Here is a 20,335-nt window from a genome sequence, read left to right on the forward strand (position 1 = left end):
AAATAATATGTTTTTTGTATTTAAAAGATACCAGCAATGCCCAGCAGCTGGAATTTTTAAATTTACTGCTACTGAAACTATACAGACTCCTTTCCTGGCAAGTCAAAGGAATAGGGTGCAATCAAAAGACTCAATGAATACTTTTAGAACAGGCACATGACCATGTATACAATCCAAGAGTTGTCTGGCGCTGTAATGTTACTCAGAAACTGTCCAAACGGATAAAGGAGGTTAAAACATCCCTTCAGAGCAGCAGGGAGCATGCTCATGTAAAGCACTGCATTCAGTTCGTTCAAGTTTACACTACATAATGCGCCAACAACAAACACATGACACAGAGAAGAAAACAATGTTGTTAGCAACAAACACATGACACAGAATAAAATGCTATTTTTATTAGCGGAACAATACCATAAGGAATGTGAAATGTGATAAAAGCTCCACACACTAAAGCAAAATTACACAAGCAAGCTTTAAATGCATGCAGCCTGGGGAAGAGCAGTATCGGTAAACACTGGGCAGCCTTAATGTAGGAAAAAAAGATCCACAACTTTTGGGCCCAGTGCCACTGCACCTGCTGCACCATTGAAATTATGATCCTAGTGCCTGCAAGATAACTGTATTTGTGACTGCCTGTTTAGTAGTTAAATATAGCAATATTTGGTGTTTAGAGGAGGTAAGACAGCTTTTTGCTGTGGTGCCACTGCACCTGCTGCACCATTTCAGTCATAACTGTATTGCCTGCAAGGTAACTGCACTTTGACTGCCTCTTTAATAGTAAAATATAGCAATATTAGGTGTTTGGTGGTCTGCCTAGAGCTTTTGGCCCTGTTGTCAGTGCACCTGCTACACCATTGTAATTATGATCCTAGTGCCTGCTAGATTACTGCACTTGTGACTGCCTGTTTACCATCCTGACAGTAAATGTGTACTTTCTGACTGGAACCTCATGTCATGTCCTCAGTTTCTTGCCATGTACCACTATTTTTGGGGACATGGTAAGTTATGTTATGTTATATTTAATTTATACAGCGCACAGCTGCTCGAAAGTGTGAGCTGAGGCACAAACAGCGTGCCGGGGGCATTAGGCAGGACCCTACTCCTGGTTCTGGTGTGGCACACAGTTGTGGAAGGGCTGAGATGTGTTTTGTGCATGTGGACTTTGTACACTCATCACCGGTACTCTATGCACAGAGTACTAAGATGATTTTTTCTTTTGTTTGACAGTAAAATGTGGCGGCACATTCACCAGCTCTGACGGCACCATCTCATCCCCTAACTTCCCCAACAATTACGATTCCAACATGGACTGCGGCTTCTACATCACGGCTCCAGCTGGATCCAAGGTAAGTGCAGGAGCTACCCAATGTCATTCTAGTACTGAGAAAAAAGCACGCAAGCCTGGTAGACCATGGAATCATGAGGAGCCTTTTAGAATTTCCGCCAGAGAGGGCAGTGTGACATCATGACTTTCCAGAACAGCTTTAAACAAGCATTAGTGAATGCATTAGGTTTTGCCTATGTGATTAATAATACACTTTTTTTCTTCTAAGTTGTAGTTTGATGAGCCGTTGTACAATATAAGTTACAGAAAGTCTGTTAAAGTGTTATGACTTGTTTATGTTCAAAAAGGAAATATATTGTGCTTTTACTACTGGTATTATAAAGGAGATTAGGTAAATGGACAAACATAAAAAAAATGCACCTGACAAGTAGACTTGAAAATGTTGCAGCTATGTGGAGAATACGTAAAGGGTGGGATGAAAAAACATACAAGTAAATCGTAAGCATGGTCTTTGCAAAACCAGAAAACAAGATTATGAAAACTCGATTAAAAGGTGTTGTTTGGTTATTGCCCATTAGTAACATAAACAAATGAAAATTAACTTTACATTTTTCAAATGAGCATTTGACCATTTGTGCAATATAAGTGAAAGAAACACACTGAAAGTAAGACGTCCCGGTGCCACTGTACTTGCTAAACCATTAAAATCATGATAACTAGAAAATGCACTTTGCGTGTTTTAAGAATGTACAGTTGGTGTTCTTTAGATTATGTAACAATGAAAATACAGGAGCCTGTTTAAATGACTTCAGCAAACTATTTTTAGCAATTATTGAGCTAAAATACCACGCTTTAAAAGTATGCAAATAAATATGAATGCATTTTACATCCATGGAAAGACTAACTGCAAACTTCTCACTATTAGAGTATCTCTCAATGACCACATTGTTTATTCACATGGGGCAAGGAAAATACAGCAAACCATATAGCATGTTTTGTGCTAGAACAATACAATCTGCACAGTAAAGGCCAGTCCCTAAAAAGAAAGTCTTACCACCTACCTGCTTACTAACTTAAATGCTTAGTGGTAAAAAAGAGAACTTACACCAGGGGGAAATAATATGTTTTTTGTATTTAAAAGATACCAGCAATGCCCAGCAGCTGGAATTTTTAAATTTACTGCTACTGAAACTATACAGACTCCTTTCCTGGCAAGTCAAAGGAATAGGGTGCAATCAAAAGACTCAATGAATACTTTTAGAACAGGCACATGACCATGTATACAATCCAAGAGTTGTCTGGCGCTGTAATGTTACTCAGAAACTGTCCAAACGGATAAAGGAGGTTAAAACATCCCTTCAGAGCAGCAGGGAGCATGCTCATGTAAAGCACTGCATTCAGTTCGTTCAAGTTTACACTACATAATGCGCCAACAACAAACACATGACACAGAGAAGAAAACAATGTTGTTAGCAACAAACACATGACACAGAATAAAATGCTATTTTTATTAGCGGAACAATACCATAAGGAATGTGAAATGTGATAAAAGCTCCACACACTAAAGCAAAATTACACAAGCAAGCTTTAAATGCATGCAGCCTGGGGAAGAGCAGTATCGGTAAACACTGGGCAGCCTTAATGTAGGAAAAAAAGATCCACAACTTTTGGGCCCAGTGCCACTGCACCTGCTGCACCATTGAAATTATGATCCTAGTGCCTGCAAGATAACTGTATTTGTGACTGCCTGTTTAGTAGTTAAATATAGCAATATTTGGTGTTTAGAGGAGGTAAGACAGCTTTTTGCTGTGGTGCCACTGCACCTGCTGCACCATTTCAGTCATAACTGTATTGCCTGCAAGGTAACTGCACTTTGACTGCCTCTTTAATAGTAAAATATAGCAATATTAGGTGTTTGGTGGTCTGCCTAGAGCTTTTGGCCCTGTTGTCAGTGCACCTGCTACACCATTGTAATTATGATCCTAGTGCCTGCTAGATTACTGCACTTGTGACTGCCTGTTTAGTAGTTAAATTTAGCAATATTCTGTGTTTAGTGGGGTCTCTAGAGCTTTTGGCTCTGGTGCCACTACACCTGCTGCACCATTAAAAACATGCCACTATTACCTGGAAGATAACCACACTTGTACTGCCTATTTAATAGTAAAATATAACAATATTTGGTGTCATGGAGACGGGTTCCTGCTCCCAGACCAAGCTGGTGCCTGCAGCCACGTCTCTTAGAAGATGTCTGATTTAGAGACACTTAGGCATACTACATATTTCTCTGGTACGGCTTCCTCGCCGTTGGTGGAATGTGAAGCATTTAAGGTAGTAGTGCATGGTGCCTTGATTGGCCAGAGAGCCTACACTCGGAGAACACACAGAAGCCGACAGGGCGGGCACGCTCCTGGCTCAGTTAATTCGTGGGGAACCATCTCCTAAGCCTATCTTATCAATCTACGCACTCACGCAGGGACCAGTGGTGACACAACTGGGGATCAATAGCATTCCTAGACAAGTGCACCCCTTTATAAATGGCTCTGCAGCCTCCTGGCCCTGTAGAACTATCTGAGTTTCAACACCAAGCAGCTCTGCCTAGGGTGCCCACAATGGAAAGTGAAGAACTTGCTGCTTCCATCCTGGCGAGTGAGATTCGTGGCACCATCAGATTTGTCCTCAATAAACACACGCATCTGATGGAATTCCGGTGGAATTCTATTCCACCTATGCTGCAAAATTGGTGCCACAGCTGGAGAAATTATATTATACTTCACTAGATGTATAATACACGCTCCCCTCCCCCAATAGCAAAGCTATCGGAACATCCCTGTTGAACCCGGCATTGGTACTGAATACAGAATATAAAATTCTCAGTAAAACTCTGGCCCGCTGACTGCTCCCCTTACTCCTGCACATGATCCACACGGATCAATGTGGTTGATTTCCCGGATGCAACACCTCCTTGAACATAAGGGCCTGTGTGGAATAATGGATGTAGCCTGAGACCACCCATATGCCGGCTGCCTTTCCTTTGATAACCAACAAGATTTTGATACCCTAGTCCGCGACTCCCATGCTTGCGGCTTTGATTCACTATGGGATACCCACTGCTCATATCCGGTGGGTGAAACTACTATATTCATCACCTACGGTCAGAGCCAGAACTGGTCCCTATGTCTCCGATCCCTACCAAGTGTCTATCCGCACTCAACAGGGTTCCCATAAGTCCCTTCTCTGCTTCATATTGGCGGTCCAGCCAATCGCATAGAGGATCCTGCAGGTGGCGGACCACAGTGGGGTCCCTTTCGATCGAGTGGTGTATTCCGTATCTCTATATGTTGATTACATGCTTCTATATTTCAAACACATCTGAGTGGGCAATTTAGAGATAGCCCAATTGCTGTCCTTGTTTCGCCACTTGTCAGGGCCGCATATTAATGCAGATAAATCTTGAGCTTACTTCTTTGCTAATACCTATACAGAGACCACATTTAGATTCGGTGACACACAACTGCAAACAGCACAAAGCACCTTTCGCTAACTGGGGATTCAGATATACCGCAAAACACAAGGGGCCCGATTCCCAAAAGTAAACTGAGACAAAAGTCTAGCTTTGCGACTTTTGGTATTCACAAAGGGCATTTACAAGTAGTACTTTTGTCTCAGTTTGACTTAAGTTTTGGTCTCAGTTAGACTTAAGACCAAAACCTAAGTTAAACTGAGACAAAAGTCTAACTTTATTACTCGTAAATGCCATTTGTGAATATCAAAAGTCGTAAAGTTAGACTTTTGTCTCAGTTTACCTTTTTGAATCGGGCCATTATCTATTGGAGTGCAACCTCATACATAAGATTAACACACTGAGATCTCAAGTGTCGTTTTGGGTCACATTACTGGATTACATTACAGGGTACGTACTGGAGGCCGTCGCTTCTCCGTAAAGGCAGCTATACGCTATACGCTGGAATTCGCTCCCCCGCAGTGTGCGGTTGGAACCCTGCTATTGCGTTTTCGCAAGCAGCTCAAAACTCTGCTTTTCCCTAAATACGTTTTTTCTCCCCTCTTGGCCAACTTCAAGCTCTCACAGCGCGGGGACGCCTCCGGGTCACCAGGCGCTTTACAAATCTTTAAATTAATAATAAAATAAATAAATTACCCCAGTCGATAGCGGGCCATCTGTCCCTGGCGAAAATGGTGATGTTGCCACACTTGCTGTACCACTTTGTGAATTCACCAATCATAATAACGGCATGGGTGTTTAAACTGTTGAACACCATACTGATTGATCTTACAGGTGGGAGGGGGCCCCGCAGAATCAATCTACATAAACTGTAGATGCCTAACTCATGGAGGACCTGGCATGGCAGTTCGGGCTGGACTGTTCCCATGGGGCACAAGGTCAAGACTGATTTGCATATGGCTAGGTTCATGGCATGGTGAGCAAAAAAACGATGGATTTAGGCCCAGATCTCTGTACTGGGGTCAATTGTGATTCCCCATTTTGCAATGTGTGATATTGTTCTGCATTCTGTCCATCAACTGTTGTTTTTGCATTTGTCACCCCGAGTGGGATGGGTATGCTCAGACGTGAGTCCTGTGCTCTCCATGCCACCGGTATCAAGCTATGCTGCCTGATGAGGGCTGAAAGCCCGAAACCAGTCCTAGGATGCTTGTTTCCAGTCCAGGAAGGACCTGGCTTGGCAGTTCGGGCTGGACTGTTCCCAGGGGGCACAGGGTCAAGACTGATTTGCATATGACTGGGTTCAAACTGGAATGGCACGGTGAGCAAAAAAACGATGGATTTAGGCCCAGATCTCTGTACTCGGGTGAATGTATGACATTGCTCTGCATTCTGTCCATCAACTGTTGTTTTTGCATACCTCATGTGGGCATCATGGGGGCTCCAGACTTCAAAGACTGTTGCATAGCTGGACAACTATAGTGGCTATCATATTCAACCCCACACAAAATCCACAAAATGTTCCCTACCGCCCCTTGGCGTGCCCACGCTGTCGCGCCCCGGACGCTGATCTAATACATATGCTTTGGACTTGCCCTTCCCTTATTGGTTACTGGGGCGGGATTTCAGCTGCACTAACAGACCTTATTGGCCTACATCAGTATTGGGGTTATCTCCACGGCCCAAAAGCTCTAAAGTGGCCCAGCGCTTTACGGGCCTCTCTCTGCTCCTGGTCAATAGACTGCTTACGAAATGCTGGAAGTCCCCACAGGCTCCTAGGGTAGTTACCTGGCAAGAGGAAGTCTTGCAATGGGACTTGGCAGAAAGTGAGGCTCTGAGGAGGGAAGAATATAGGGGCCAACAGGAAAAACCTATACCATTCAATGGGACAGACTAATGGAAGGGTCCCAGGCGCAGACTTTGGAGCCCTGGAGAGTGGGGGCGCACGCTGTGACTCTGGTTACCAAACTGGGGGACTCCTCTGTGTGGGTGGCACCACAGCCATTGATTTCTAATTCTGAAACTGGTCCATATTAGAGGTATGGAACTCGTGCCCCAACCTCACTTCCATGTTCATCTCTTCCCTCCTTTAGACGGCCCTGAACGAGGCAGTCTGGCCACGTACCGGCATATATCTATTGGAGGTTGAGGGTTTTTTATATATAGCATATTTCATGACATGTTGATTGCTTCTAGTACAGACTGATTGATCCCTGTATGTATATTACCATCTAAATATCTTAATGTATTAGGTGGGTTAATGTGCTGTATTCTTATTGTATAACAAAAATTCAATAACATTTGTGTTAAAAAAAGATATATTAACAGCAATAAATTTCACAAGCGCCATGCTGACGGCACCTAACAATTGACCTAATCTGCGATTCCACTCAGATGATCGAAGCCGCTTCTGTGTGATGAAGGTGTCTAGGCACTGAACTGTATATAGAAAAGCTCAAGTGCCTCCTGCTGACAGGACAGTGATGGAAAATAAGGGCTAATTTATACATCTGTTTCCTTATGTCACACTGCCCCCTGCTGGCAGAATAGTGATGGTAAAGAAGGGCTAAAACATACTACTGCTTCCTTATGTCACACTGCCCCCTACTGGCAGGACAGTGATGGCAAATAAGGGCCAGTGCATACTTCTTGCTCCTTACATCAGATTGTCTTGTGCTAGCAGGACAATAATAATGGTGTGTAAGCTTCTCATTCTTTATGTCATACTGCGCCAGATGTATCAAAATTGGATTTGGCAATTCTATAATAGCGAATTCTACCGATTTTCTATTATAGACTCGCAAAATGCAATGTGTGTAGGTTTCAGCAAATCTTTTGTGATTCCTACATATTCCTTATTTGTGACTCGCAAATAAGGAATGGCTTCCCATTCTCTTCTATGGGCCGAGGCCCTTAGGAATGAATGGGAATTGCATACCAATAGGTACTCGCAAATTGTTTATGCGATTTCAAGGGTGCAAGGGGGCCAAAAGGAAACCCTGATGCACCCCTGAACTATGCATGTGTGCACAATTGTGAATCCCCATTTTGCATACATCCCAAAAGGCTTTTTCCCATTCGCAAACAAGCCAATTCTGTGAATCAGCGCGTTTGCGAACTGGAAAACGCTTGATACATCTGGCCCACTGCCTCCTGCTGGCAGGACAGTGATGTTAAATAAGGCTTGTGCATACTTCTCCTTTCATATGTCACACTGTCTCCTACTGGTGTGTTAGAGGTAGTAAGAAACGACTGTCACGTAATTTTCATCCTTATGGCACACTGCCTCCTGCTGGCATGATAAGAGGTACTTTCTAAGAACTAACACATACTTCTTATTTACACCCTGCAGGTTTCATTGACGTTCACATCTATTGCCCTTGAACCTAATCCTAAGTGCGACGCTGATTCCTTGTCTATTTTCGATGGTGCCAAGACCACCTCCCCGCTTATTGGAAAATACTGCAGTTCCAAGCTAATCCCCCCAGTGACCTCCACCGGGAGCTCCCTTCTGCTCCAGTTCCACAGTGATGGCTCATTGAACATGAAGGGATTCCAGGCCACCTACACCTTTGGTAAGTTCATCTGCGGTAAAGAGACTACTGGCTCTTCATCACTGAGGCTAAGCACAGCAGGGAGGTGTCTGGTCTTATCTGAGAAGATGTGGCAGAAGGCCTGTGTGGCACCATGGCATGCGCTCCAGTTTACTGTGCATGGGGTTAGTCTGTACCCTCTGGATGCTGAACCTGCGCAGAAGAGATACCCAATGCTCTAGGAAGACTAAAGTGTGTACAAAGAGCACAAGTTGGCCCTGCTGTCCACCGATTACCCACAGGGGTCCTATCTTGGCTGAAGGGTCAGTTGAAGGTATTCGCACCAACTGTACATGGAATGGATGTGAGGGTCAATCAATCAATCAATCAGGGATTTATAAAGGGTGTGACCCTAGTGCATTGGAAGGCTGGACCACTCACATGTTGACCAATACCTAAACAAAATTCCAACACCTGGGACCTTACTTTGTGAAAGTCCTGCCTGGGCTGTCGCATGTGATGTCAATAAGTGAAAGGTTATGCAACTTAGATCAGAAAGCAAGACTCAGTAAATAGGGGAGCAAAGGCAGAGAATCTATAAATGCAAGTATAAAATGACCTGAAATATTCAGCGTTCAAGGTCAACATGTGGAAGATTGACAGGTCTGACCAATGAGCCCCACTCAGTAAGGGGTGGAGATCGGTGTGGTAGCAGCAGGAATGGATTAGCATAACGTATAGTATATTTAAAAAAAAAACATTACCTCCTCGTTAGTCTTCCTCGCCACATGATTTACATAGTGAGCTTTAGCTCCACTACAGAACCCTCCAAAGCAAAAGAAAAAACCTCCCACCCCCTCCCAACATGGCCGACCAGTCCCACCTGACCTCTATAAGAGGCGGACCGGCCCAACCAACAGCCTGTTTTTTTTGTTCTGCGCGATTCTCTCCAGAGGCGCTGTTCAGGTAAGATGGGCCGGCGTGAGCTGGCCCTTGGGTTTTAGGGTTGAGGACCTGCTCTAGCGGTCTCTGGTGCCTTATGCCTAAAAAATCCCCCCCCCTCTTCCTTCCCCCGGTCCTATGGGGCCGGTTAGGTGCTGCTCTAGCGTGCCAGGGGTGTACAGGGGGGGGGGGGGGGGGGGAGGGGGGGCGGCCGGGGATGTGGGGTGTTTGGTCATTCCCTTGTATCCCCAGGTCGTTACTGATGGGCCCTGGCCACTATGTGGGCTTTTGGGTCCTTCGCAGCAGACGCCCATCGTGTGAATGTGTATCTTGTACCCCTGGGCTCGAGCTGCTCCCCTGTCTGCCTGCAGTTTGTGAGTCACGACATGTATTCTTACTGCGGTATGTAGATGATTTGAGACTCTGTAGGGAAATGCAGTTGCATTTGCAGGTCTACAAATGGAGGGCTGGCTAGTCATGACGGTTTCCGCCCCTCCCTGCTGTGTTTTGTGCAACTGAAGATGCGCTCTACCTTCGTTCCACGGGTTGTGGACGTGTGCGCTGAGCATTTGCCGGCTCTGGGCTTTCATTGTATTAGCTCTGTTGTAGAGCGCGACGTGCTGACCTTGCCTGGGGCGGCGGCGCTTCGGCAAGGCGGGTGAAATCAGATGGGGTTTTCCCGCGTAGGTTCGCATCCTGCTTGAAGGGCACACAGCGTGGGATACCCGGCCTCGAGGCGGTGAGTCGCTAACGCTCCCTCACAGGGGTTCAGTGCTATGTGTTAGGGCGTTTGACTGTGTAATCTAAACGTCCCGGTTTCGAAGGTTCCTTCCTTCTCACAACAGAGGTCTGTCACGGTCCTACCTTGCCTGTCGGCGGGTCCTCGGGGGCTCCGCTGTCCGGGTCCGGATGCTCTCCTCATGCTTCTCGAGGTCGCGGCGCTGGGCGCCACCGCCTCCCTTCGTAACATTTGGCCCTACGGGCCGCGGCGGTTTGCAGAGCTGGTGTTGGCTCCGAACGCCCCCCGCCCCTCGGGGGCGGGGTTTGGTTGCCACCAGGTGCGTCCGATGTCTTTCATCGGTCTTGCGCGGCATTCTCCGGCAGATTTGGACGCAGCGTGCACGGCGCGTCTGTCTCCTTCTCGAAGGGTCCGGGGTTCAATCCTCAGTGAGGGCATTTTTCATTTCTTTGGGTGCTACACTGGCGCGATGTAATTGCAGTTTCGCTAATGTTTTTTGTGTCCGGCCCAGTATTGTCTGGCTGTAGCAGGCAACACAAAGTGTAGTGTTCGTGTTGTTTGATGTGGATGTTTGCCATATGCTATGGTGTCATGACCAGCTTCTCTGTGCTACACTGGCGCGACCTATGGGTGCGCGGTACGACGTGGGGTCAGATCCCTTCTGTCTGTTTTCCCATTCTGACGCCCTGGCTCGCCCTGGGCTGTCAGGTTGCTCCGGACTCGAGTGAGTTTGAGAGGCCGGGTGGCTGTGCCTTCTGGTCTCCTTGGGGGGGAGAAGGATCCCTTCTGTCTCCGTCTACGGGGTCTCCCTGTTTGGCGACGCTAGCCCTTCTGGCCTTGCGCGGCGGGGGCCCTTGACCCCTCCTCGCCTCGTCTACCTCTCGACCAGTGGGAGTGTGCCCCGATGGTTGGTGCAGCGGACCCGGGCGGGCCCGGGCCCAGTAGTCGGACCTCGACAGGTCTTGGGTTCGTTTGCGTCCCCGGTCCTGGTGGTTCTCGCCTCGGTGCCTATTCCACTCCTGGAGTCACGTTCTGCGGCTCTGGGCAATAGCTTGCTCTTTCTCCACAACGGCCCCCTCCATGCTTCAGTGGCCTGGCCTCCACCTTAGGGGTGTCCGGGGATGGACGCCTCAGGGAGTTAGCCAGGAGGGGGTCCACTACTGCTTTCGTGCGTGCGCCTTGGGCCCTTGCGGGTGTGTTGTGGGCTATGTTTGTGGCGTGTTGCGCTTCTGTGCAGTTCGGCATGGCCCCTACACAGGGAGGTCACGCATGTGCGTGATTCGTCCCGCGTTCTGGCGTGATTTCCCTCTGCCGGCGGCGGTGGTGAGCGCATGTCTCCGGACTCCCGGCCTCTGCCTGCGTCCGTTGTGAGGGGCATTGGGGAGGTGGGCTTTGTCACCTTTCCCACTCTGAGGGCCGCGTGGCCACCAAGGAGCTATAGCTCAAAGGTAAGGCTTGTACCTTTGGGGTGGACAGCCCTCACGGGCCAGGGTTTGAATCCTGCCAGTGCTGTAGAAGTATCCCAAGGTGGGAAATTTTCAAACAGTGATTTTCTTTACAAATGTCCTACTCGGGCTGTCTCCGGTCTGTTCATTTGGGGCCCGCTCCCCCGGGCGCGGCCTTCCTTCGGACTCCCCGTCCGCCTGTGGGTGTGGGCGTCCCGCCTTTGCAGGGGTGGGCCCTCCGGCTTTTCCGCCCGAAGTCAGTCTTCACGGGGTGCGTTCGGGTTTGGCTTCCGGGCCCGAGTTTCGGCTCTGCCCGGTCTTGTACTGGTGCTGCCGCTCCCTTTTTTTTTTACCCCTAGGTCCTGGCTTTCGGCCCTCTCACTACTGGGGGTTCCCTGGGGGGGGGGCTGTTGCCCCCGTTGCGTCCCGTCTTGGGACGCTGCTGTCCCCGGGGCGTTAGCCTTCTCGACGAGTTGGGGGGAGCGGCTCCTTCCTTTGTCTCGCCTGTTGGTTTTTTCGGAAACCTGGGGTCGGCCTGTGGGGCCGGCCGGCGAGTGGGGGTTCCCTCTCTCAGTTGCGGGTACTTCCGTTGGACTTGCCTTCCGGCCCGGGGGTGGGAGCTGTGCTCCTGGCCCGCCTGGTGGTCGTTCTTCGCCGGGTGTGGGTCTTGTTGCTCCCTGTCAGGACGTGTGATTCCTCTCGGCCTCGTCTTTTTCATGGGCTTCACGTCAGGCGGTGTCTCTCCTCCGTCGGCCCCATGCTCTGGGGCCTACAGCCATACCACCCTGAAATCACCTGATCTCGTCTGATCTCAGACGTTAAGCAGGGTCGGGCCTGGTTAGTACCTGGATGGAAGACCGCCTGGGAATACCAGGTGCTGTAGGCTATGCGGGGGTCCCTTCGGCTCCCGTCTCGGGCTTGTACGCCTTCGGGGGTCGTGTGCCTGGTCCCGGTTCTTCCCTCTGGTTCGTTCCGGGGGGTAGGGGGCGTTTGGGGGTCGTTGGGATCTCCTGCTGTCACCCGGCTCCTCGTGCTTCGGGGGTTGCTGGCGGTCCTCCTGGCCTGCCGTCTTTTGCACCGGTGCTTCAGGGTCCCCATGTCTTGGTCGGGTCGGTCGACCTGATGGTGTGGGTGTCGCCGGTCATGTCCCTTCGGACTGTCTTTCCCCCGGGGTCCGACTAGGTGGAGGCGGTTCGACTGAGTCGGATCTAGCCTTCGTTGCCTGGTCTCGCCCTGACCCCGGTGGTGTTTCGGTGCCTGGGGCCTCGTCTCGGTCTGCCTCCGGTGGCTCTGTTCACGGAGGGGGTCTCTGCCCTCCGGCCCGGGTTCTGCTCTCTCCTCCCGGGTCCTTGTGGTTGCCCTGTCTTTCGCTTGACCTTTTCGGTCTGCTGTACGCGTTTCCCCCGTGCCCTCTGATGTCTCGGGTCCTCTGCTGGATTCGCTTGGGCGGGGCCGGGTTGCTCCTGGGTGCTCGCTTCGGCGGCACGTGGACTGAAATTGGAACGTTACAGAGAGGAGTGGCTTGGCCCCTGTGCTTGGTTGGCGCGCAGAATCGTGAAGCGTTCCTGTTTATGGTTCCCGGCGGGGTCCGCCGCCCCTGGTACCATCTCCTTTTGCGAGCTGGCGGTTCGGGCCTACTGGCCGATCCCGGATCTTCCCGTTCCGGGGTTGGTCCGGTGCCGGTGTTGCGCCGGCTCTTTCTACTGGCCTGACTCCATCTGCGGTCCTGATTCTTGAGCGGATGTCGCTGCTTGCTCGGGGTTGTTCTTCTGGGGTTGTGGTTTTGCTGCTGGGCTCCCGCAGGTCTTCCACTTTCTCTTCCTGTGCCTGGCACTGGGCTTCCTTCTCGCTTTGGTGCGGTCGGCTTGGTGCTGACCCCGCCTCCGTGGACCCCTTGCGGGTCTTGGTTTCCTGGCTGAGGGGTTTTCCTTGGGCGTGGCCCCTTCTTCCCTGTGGGCCCGGTGGGCTGCCTTGCGGGCCTTCCGCAGTCCGGTGTTCGACGGGCTGGTTTCCCTGGTGGCTCGCTTGGCTCCGGAGTTTGTTTTCTCCATCGCCCTCGGACGCTCGGCCTGTCTCCCCCTTGGGTTCTCTCTCTCGTTCTACGAGCTCTTCAGGGTCCGCCCTTTGTGCCCCTGGCCTCGGTGGCTTTGCGGGTCCTCACCTTTTAGGTGGTTTAATTCCTGGTGGCAGTGGTGTCTGCTGGGCGGATGGGCGTGGGGGGGTCGTGCCTCCGCTCCCCTCCCTTCTTGCGGGTTTTGCCGGACTGGTTGTTTCTCCGGCTTGTCCCCCGTTTACTTCCCGGGGTTCCTTCCCTGGTGTCCCGGGCTCGGGTGGTGTCTTTACCGCTTTTCCCTGCCGGCGAGGTTCCTCTCTTGTCCGTGCTGGTTGTCCGGGGTGCGGTTTTGGTTTCTCTTGACCGCACGTCTTCCCTTTCCCGGGGGGATGGCCTGTTGTGTCTTTTGGGTCCGGTTCGTTCGGGCCACTGGCCCTCTCTTTCCGCCTTGGTTCGCTGGCTTACACAGGCTGTCATCCTTTCCTACGCTTCGCTGGGTTCGGTGGATCCGGCGGGGGTCCAGGGTCGGTCCACGGGGTGTGGCTCTGTGCCCTGGGCCCCATTCGTGGGTGTCTCCTCTGTGGAGATGTGTCAGGCGTCGACGTGGTCGTCCCCCACCTTGTGCATGGGTCACTATCAGTCCCGGGGGGACTTCGCTGGGGCCGTTCTGAGTGCGGGAGCTGCGACTCCTGGTTGGCCTACTTTTCCTTTATGTCTTGATTTCAGGTTTCCTGTGATCCCTGTTTTCTTTTCATTTATTCTACTTCAACCTTGTGTTGGTTTCTCGGCACCACCGTGTGGTGTTGTTCTTATGGTGGTCAATGAAGCCTTGTTGGCTTGGGTATTTGCTCACTATGTAAATCATGTGGCGAGGAAGACTAACGAGGAGGTAATGCCCCGGTTACTTACCGGTAATCTTCATTACTCCGAGTATAGTCTTCCTCGCCACATGAGTTCCCTCCCCCCCTCCCTGTCTGGCTATCGGCTTCATTGTTTGCTTGGTAGATCAGGCTGTTGGTTGGGCGGGTCCGCCTCTTATAGAGGTCAGGTGGGACTGGTCGGCCATGTTGGGAGGGGGTGGGAGGTTTTTTCTTTTGCTTTGGAGGGTTCTGTTGTGGAGCTAAAGCTCACTATGTAAATCATGTGGCGAGGAAGACTATACTCGGAGTAATGAAGATTACCGGTAAGTAACCGGGGCATTCTTGAATTGCTGAGAGCTCTGAAATAGTTTCCACTCACTCCTGAAGTCAGGGTGTGGGATTCAGATACACTTCCAGATACAGCTGTGGCCACATTGGACCCTTTCACATCTCCCAGGATGCCCATCACAAAAGGAAATAGTGACAATTAATAGATAGCCTCATCTCCCACATCTAACTTCAGTAGTAGTGACATGTCGAAGCGTACTGGTCCCAATCAATAAATAACCTTGTTTCCCTCCATCTAACTCTGGTAGTAGTGACGTGTGTTGTAGGACACTAGTACATATTAATACATATCCCTCTCTCCCACCATCTAACTCCGGTAGTAGTGACGTGTGTCGAAGGACACTAGTACATAATAATACATATCCCCCTCTCCCACCATCTAACTCTGGTAGTAGTGACGTGTGTTGTAGGACACTCGTACATATTAATACATATCCCCCTCTCCCACCATCTAACTCTGGTAGTAGTGACGTGTGTTGTAGGACACTCGTACATATTAATACATATCCCCCTCTCCCACCATCTAACTCTGGTAGTAGTGACGTGTGTTGTAGGACACTCGTACATATTAATACATATCCCCCTCTCCCACCATCTAACTCTGGTAGTAGTGACGTGTGTTGTAGGACACTCGTACATATTAATACATATCCTCCTCTCCCTCCATCTAACTCTGGTAGTAGTGACGTGTGTTGTAGGACACTCGTACATATTAATACATATCCCTCTCTCCCACCATCTAACTCTGGTAGTAGTGACGTGTGTTGTAGGACACTCGTACATATTAATACATATCCTCCTCTCCCACCATCTAACTCTTGTAGTAGTGACGTGTGTTGTAGGACACTCGTAGATATTAATACATATCCTCCTCTCCCACCATCTAACTCTGGTAGTAGTGACGTGTGTTGTAGGACACTCGTACATATTAATACATATCCCCCTCTCCCACCATCTAACTCTGGTAGTAGTGACGTGTGTTGTAGGACACTCGTACATATTAAAACATATCCCCCTCTCCCACCATCTAACTCTGGTAGTAGTGACGTGTGTTGTAGGACACTCGTACATATTAATACATATCCTCCTCTCCCTCCATCTAACTCTGGTAGTAGTGACGTGTGTTGTAGGACACTCGTACATATTAATACATATCCCCCTCTCCCACCATCTAACTCTGGTAGTAGTGACGTGTGTTGTAGGACACTCGTACATATTAATACATATCCTCCTCTCCCTCCATCTAACTCTGGTAGTAGTGACGTGTGTTGTAGGACACTCGTACATATTAATACATATCCCCCTCTCCCACCATCTAACTCTGGTAGTAGTGACGTGTGTTGTAGGACACTCGTACATATTAATACATATCCTCCTCTCCCACCATCTAACTCTGGTAGTAGTGACGTGTGTTGTAGGACACTCGTACATATTAATACATATCCCCCTCTCCCTCCATCTAACTCTGGTAGTAGTGACGTGTGTTGTAGGACACTCGTACATATTAATACATATCCTCCTCTCCCTCCATCTAACTCTTGTAGTAGTGACGTGTGTTGTAGGACACTCGTACATATTAATACATATCCCCCTCTCCCACCATCTAACTCTGGTAGTAGTGACGTGTGTTGTAGGACACTCGTACATATTAATACATATCCTCCTCTCCCTCCATCTAACTCTGGTAGTAGTGACGTGTGTTGTAGGACACTCGTACATATTAATACATATCCTCCTCTCCCACCATCTAACTCTGGTAGTAGTGACGTGTGTTGTAGGACACTCGTACATATTAATACATATCCCCCTCTCCCACCATCTAACTCTGGTAGTAGTGACGTGTGTTGTAGGACACTCGTACATATTAATACATATCCTCCTCTCCCTCCATCTAACTCTGGTAGTAGTGACGTGTGTTGTAGGACACTCGTAGATATTAATACATATCCTCCTCTCCCACCATCTAACTCTTGTAGTAGTGACGTGTGTTGTAGGACACTCGTACATATTAATACATATCCCCCTCTCCCACCATCTAACTCTTGTAGGAGTGACGTGTGTTGTAGGACACTCGTAGATATTAATACATATCCCCCTCTCCCACCATCTAACTCTGGTAGTAGTGACGTGTGTTGTAGGACACTCGTACATATTAATACGTATCCTCCTCTCCCACCATCTAACTCTGGTAGTAGTGACGTGTGTTGTAGGACACTCGTACATATTAATACGTATCCTCCTCTCCCACCATCTAACTCTGGTAGTAGTGACGTGTGTTGTAGGACACTCGTACATATTAATACATATCCTCCTCTCCCACCATCTAACTCTGGTAGTAGTGACGTGTGTTGTAGGACACTCGTAGATATTAATACATATCCTCCTCTCCCACCATCTAACTCTGGTAGTAGTGACGTGTGTTGTAGGACACTCGTACATATTAATACATATCCTCCTCTCCCACCATCTAACTCTGGTAGTAGTGACGTGTGTTGTAGGACACTCGTAGATATTAATACATATCCCCCTCTCCCACCATCTAACTCTGGTAGTAGTGACGTGTGTTGTAGGACACTCGTACATATTAATACATATCCCCCTCTCCCACCATCTAACTCTGGTAGTAGTGACGTGTGTTGTAGGACACTCGTACATATTAATACATATCCTCCTCTCCCTCCATCTAACTCTGGTAGTAGTGACGTGTGTTGTAGGACACTCGTACATATTAATACATATCCCCCTCTCCCACCATCTAACTCTGGTAGTAGTGACGTGTGTTGTAGGACACTCGTACATATTAATACATATCCCCCTCTCCCACCATCTAACTCTGGTAGTAGTGACGTGTGTTGTAGGACACTCGTACATATTAATACATATCCTCCTCTCCCTCCATCTAACTCTGGTAGTAGTGACGTGTGTTGTAGGACACTCGTACATATTAATACATATCCTCCTCTCCCTCCATCTAACTCTGGTAGTAGTGACGTGTGTTGTAGGACACTCGTACATATTAATACATATCCCCCTCTCCCTCCATCTAACTCTGGTAGTAGTGACGTGTGTTGTAGGACACTCGTACATATTAATACATATCCTCCTCTCCCACCATCTAACTCTGGTAGTAGTGACGTGTGTTGTAGGACACTCGTACATATTAATACATATCCTCCTCTCCCTCCATCTAACTCTGGTAGTAGTGACGTGTGTTGTAGGACACTCGTAGATATTAATACATATCCTCCTCTCCCACCATCTAACTCTTGTAGTAGTGACGTGTGTTGTAGGACACTCGTACATATTAATACATATCCCCCTCTCCCACCATCTAACTCTTGTAGTAGTGACGTGTGTTGTAGGACACTCGTAGATATTAATACATATCCTCCTCTCCCACCATCTAACTCTGGTAGTAGTGACTTGTGTTGTAGGACACTCGTACATATTAATACATATCCTCCTCTCCCACCATCTAACTCTGGTAGTAGTGACGTGTGTTGTAGGACACTCGTACATATTAATACGTATCCTCCTCTCCCACCATCTAACTCTGGTAGTAGTGACGTGTGTTGTAGGACACTCGTAGATATTAATACATATCCCCCTCTCCCACCATCTAACTCTGGTAGTAGTGACGTGTGTTGTAGGACACTCGTAGATATTAATACATATCCTCCTCTCCCACCATCTAACTCTTGTAGTAGTGACGTGTGTTGTAGGACACTCGTAGATATTAATACATATCCTCCTCTCCCACCATCTAACTCTGGTAGTAGTGACGTGTGTTGTAGGACACTCGTACATATTAATACATATCCTCCTCTCCCACCATCTAACTCTGGTAGTAGTGACGTGTGTTGTAGGACACTCGTACATATTAATACATATCCTCCTCTCCCACCATCTAACTCTTGTAGTAGTGACGTGTGTTGTAGGACACTGGTAGATATTAATACATATCCCCCTCTCCCACCATCTAACTCTGGTAGTAGTGACGTGTGTTGTAGGACACTCGTACATATTAATACATATCCTCCTCTCCCACCATCTAACTCGGGTAGTAGTGACATCAGTGATTTCCCTTTCAGTGGAAGACAAAGGGGCTCATCTAGCAGTTGGCAGAGAGCAGCCCTGACGCTCATTGGCATTTCAGGGCCTGGCGCGTCTCCTGTAGATGCCCCCTCGTCCACCATTGTAATATGGAAGGTAAAGGGGACCAGCTTTTACCAAGGGGGTCCTGTTGTAAATTAGTGGGTACTGCTCAGGGAAACCCTCAGTCCCCCCTCTTATTCGAGGTGGGCAGCTGCTGATTGGCTGCTGGGGCAGCCTCCACTTACAGTAAGCCATCTGCCACAGGTCTCAGCCTTTGATGCGTCATTAAACCCACTCTATGTAGGGTGGGCACTCAAAGCAGATCTGCCCCGTCTGTGTCTGCCATGAGAGACGTGGGCGAAACTGGGCAGGGAAACACAACCGTGGTCTCCAGAGGCCGGGGAAACACCTGGTATGTCAGGGACATTGGTTTTATTTGTTTTTTGTAATAAATCCCTCCTTTGAGGGTTTGTTTATGAGAAGCAAAAAATAATTCAGTTGCAATAGTTACATCTAATTAGGGTGGATGGACTTCTGCCAGGGCATTTTTTTTTATTTTGACAGAGCAGATTTTGATAGCACGAACTTGACCCGAGTCGGGTATCAGAGCGCTTTACATAGCACCAGTTGCATTACACGAGGGCACATACATTTTTTTTGTTAGGAACAGGGAGATTAAGTGATTTGCTCAGAATCACAGGATGTTCAGCATCACTGCCGAGACTCGAACCCAGTTCCCAAGATTCGAGGTTGACCACCCTAGCTGTTAGGCCAACTCCTCTCCCATGGGTGGAGACGGTACCTCTGCAGCCACAGCAGCCTTCCTGCATGACTGCTTGTGTCTGAATGACCCCATTGTGCTGCTGACCAGCTCTATCATGGGGCTGGGCTCGATTATTCACAAAAACAGTACAATCCATTCATATTTTAAATAATCAAATTAGATGCAAATACTCACCACAGTAAATTTGCATTGTACATATTCATTGGGGATCATGAAAACCTGAGTGAGTTTTGCTATTCAGTCGGTGGGAGAGTCTTCTCGCCCTTCAACAACTTATATGTGGTTTCCCATATTTACTTGCAGTGAGCGCCTAACCCAGGAGAAGCTGACATGCCACAGCTGCACAGAAGGTCATGACCCCGGAAGTACATCTGTTCCACGTGAAGAAGGGGTGAATGGTTCAAGGGCTGCATTTGTTTCTCTCTCAGTCTCCGTTGTTGGTCGTCCTGCTTCTCTCTCTTGTTGCATTTGTTCCATTGCTTCTTGTTGTCACAGGAAGTCAGAAGCTCGTCACCAACTCTGGTCGCCAACAGTGAATCGAGTATTTGCAACCTTCCTGTCACCTGGCTCCTAGCTCGCCAGTGACGTATCTGATGGGAAATTATACTGAGTGTCAAATGTTGTGCTGATGTGAAGTGAAATAAAGACATTAAATAAAGTGTTGACTCTTTTGCTGATCCTGGAACAGAAGCGGCTGTACATTGTATTAGTAGCTTTTACCGGATGAGGGTGGTAGGGCGGGAATGAAAAGTAATGTAAATAAAAATATACTTACCTGGAACGGCTGGCCG

The 20,335-nt window shown here is 48.6% G+C and overlaps 1 protein-coding gene and 2 non-coding genes across 3 annotated transcripts in view; all 3 read left to right on the forward strand.

The window, feature by feature from the left end:
• Window positions 1-20,080, forward strand: part of LOC147725061 (embryonic protein UVS.2-like) — a 90,976-nt gene extending 70,896 nt beyond the window's left edge. The window contains exons 12-13 of the mRNA XM_086918157.1: window positions 8,098-8,320; window positions 20,040-20,080. Of these exons, the coding sequence (XP_086774283.1) occupies window positions 8,098-8,320; window positions 20,040-20,080 (264 nt within the window). The remainder of the gene's footprint in view (window positions 1-8,097; window positions 8,321-20,039) is intronic.
• Window positions 12,172-12,290, forward strand: LOC147725062 (5S ribosomal RNA). Its single transcript, XR_015295429.1, has one exon. It is a non-coding gene; the product is annotated as a 5S ribosomal RNA (ribosomal RNA).
• LOC147725063 (U6 spliceosomal RNA) lies at window positions 12,872-12,978 on the forward strand. The gene has a single exon (XR_015295405.1). It is a non-coding gene; the product is annotated as a U6 spliceosomal RNA (small nuclear RNA).
• Window positions 20,081-20,335: the final 255 nt, after the last annotated feature.

Source organism: Lissotriton vulgaris, chromosome 4_1 (assembly GCF_964263255.1).
Source record: "Lissotriton vulgaris chromosome 4_1, aLisVul1.2, whole genome shotgun sequence".
NCBI classification, from domain to species: Eukaryota; Metazoa; Chordata; class Amphibia; order Caudata; family Salamandridae; genus Lissotriton; species Lissotriton vulgaris.